Source organism: Merops nubicus, unplaced genomic scaffold (assembly GCF_000691845.1).
Source record: "Merops nubicus isolate BGI_N331 unplaced genomic scaffold, ASM69184v1 scaffold38964, whole genome shotgun sequence".
Lineage (NCBI taxonomy): Eukaryota > Metazoa > Chordata > Aves > Coraciiformes > Meropidae > Merops > Merops nubicus.
Genome location: NW_008604234.1, coordinates 4,144 through 6,129, shown reverse-complemented (window position 1 = coordinate 6,129; position 1,986 = coordinate 4,144). Strand labels below are relative to the sequence as shown.

At 43.8% G+C, this 1,986-nt stretch overlaps 1 protein-coding gene across 1 annotated transcript in view; it reads left to right on the top strand.

The window, feature by feature from the left end:
* Positions 1-1,124, top strand: part of LOC103771642 (endoplasmic reticulum mannosyl-oligosaccharide 1,2-alpha-mannosidase-like) — a 1,894-nt gene extending 770 nt beyond the window's left edge. The window contains exon 3 of the mRNA XM_008938942.1: positions 746-1,124. Within this exon, the coding sequence (XP_008937190.1) occupies positions 746-949 (204 nt within the window). The 3' untranslated portion in view covers positions 950-1,124. The remainder of the gene's footprint in view (positions 1-745) is intronic.
* The last annotated feature ends 862 nt before the right edge of the window (positions 1,125-1,986 follow it).

Sequence of the window (1,986 nt, the reverse complement as noted above, 5' to 3'; positions counted from 1 at the left end):
GGGAAATTTGTAAGAACACACTGAAGAATTCAGTTTGTGCAGTGCCTTACAGCTGGAGATCCACTACTTGGTACATTCAGGGACAGAACTTGTATTACATTGATTAAAAACCAAAATGCAGAGGCAAAATGTGCAGACTACCAAGGTGTGTCTGTGTCTTCTGGGGAGCTGTTAGAATCCCTGCTGTGGTCTGGTTTGGAATTCAGAACCTGGGAAGGACCTGGATGGACTGAAAGAAACTTTTGGTTGAAAATATAAACCCAAACCACAAAATGGCATTAATACTTTAATAGAAGAGTTTTTGTTTTCATCCTGACTAGAGCCCTCGTGGAGATACAGCTCTGACAGGCTGTAAAAGTGTGGCCTGGTGCCAGAGGTCATTCAATATCCAGGGCCTGTTCTTAGGAGAATAGGTGTGGTGCTGTGACCAACTCCTGCAGAAGTTACACCAGTTACTTTCTGTGCATTTGGCCAGAAGCTTCAGGAGGATGCTTTTTGTGATACCTCTTTAAATGAAGCATAAGGGGACCTCTGGCTTCCTTTTGTTCTTGAGGTTTCTTTTGAAATGCCATGAATTTTTTTTTCATAACTGAATTTTTATATGTAAGTGAAAAACAAGCATGAGATGAAAAACAAGCTGCTCTGTTTCTTAGCACTTATTTCCTCCAAGTGCATCTGGTGTTAAGAAATGAAAATAATTCTTGAAATATACAAAATTTCCACTTTCTTTGTTTTTTTTGCACAGGTCCCTACAGGTGGTTACACTTCCATTAACAATGTCCAAAACCCCAGCAATCCAGAGCCACGGGACAAGATGGAGAGCTTCTTCCTGGGGGAGACACTCAAGTACCTGTTCCTGCTGTTCTCAGATGACATAGACCTGATCAACCTCGACAGATATGTCTTCAACACAGAGGCTCACCCACTGCCCATCTGGGTGCCAGCCTAGGCTGGCTCCGGGCACCTTCCAGGGCGGCGTCTGTACCTTCAAGTCACTTTACTTTCCAGGGTTTGAGGAGAGATGCTGTATTGCACCTTTTTTTCTTTTGGTTGAAAACAAACAGAACCTTTGGGAAAGCATCTCTGGTTTGGAGAAGTCATGTGAGTCTTAACTGTGATCCCTGGCTGCGGGGTGGACAGGCTGTGCCAGGCAGAGCTGGGTGCCTGGTGCTGAGGCTCAGAGTCATCAGGCTCTGGAGAACCAGGCTCACCTCTGGCAGCCTCACTCAGATCAGGAATGCAGCGAGGTGTTCTGCAGCACAGGACTGTCCCTGGAGAGGATGAATGAGCCTCCAGGTGCCTGGTTTCTTCTAGATTCACTGAAACACTCCGTGTCAGTGTCATTCCTTCCTGAGGACGTGTGGTGGTTCAGGTGGTGTCTCATTCCAAACTACCAAGCTGTGCTGCAGCAGCTGAGGAGGAGGAAGTGGCAGCAGAGCATCTGTTGTACAGTGTCTTAGTTTTATAGAGCACTTTGAACAATATGTTCAAGCTGTGGCTGGAATGAATGATGGGAGAGAATTTGCTGCTGGTTTGGCTCAAAGTGGTATATAATTTTGTAGAGGTATTGCAGTTTTTTAACTTATCTGCAGGAATGAAGGAGATAATGTGAAACACAAGTGAAACTACACGTACGTTTTATATATTATTTGCATCAGTTAGACTCAGGTATTCTGACTGAAAGCTGCTTTCTGGGGTTGGGCACTGGGAAAGCTTGTGAGCACATTGGGTATAGTTCTTTGGCAGCCTCCTTTCCTCCCCTCCTGTGCAGATACTGCACTGTAAGGTGTTCACTAACTCAAAACAAGCTTAGAGCTTTACAGCAAAATTTATGTTACTCAGCATTTTTTGGACTGTGAAGAAATTTTCCAATTTTTGTTTTATTATTCCCTTAGGAGTACTTCTAAGAATTTTTATTAGTAGTATTCAAAGCAGTCAATCTAAATGTATTACAACAATTCCTGGTCCCAGTGGAATTAGTTGTTG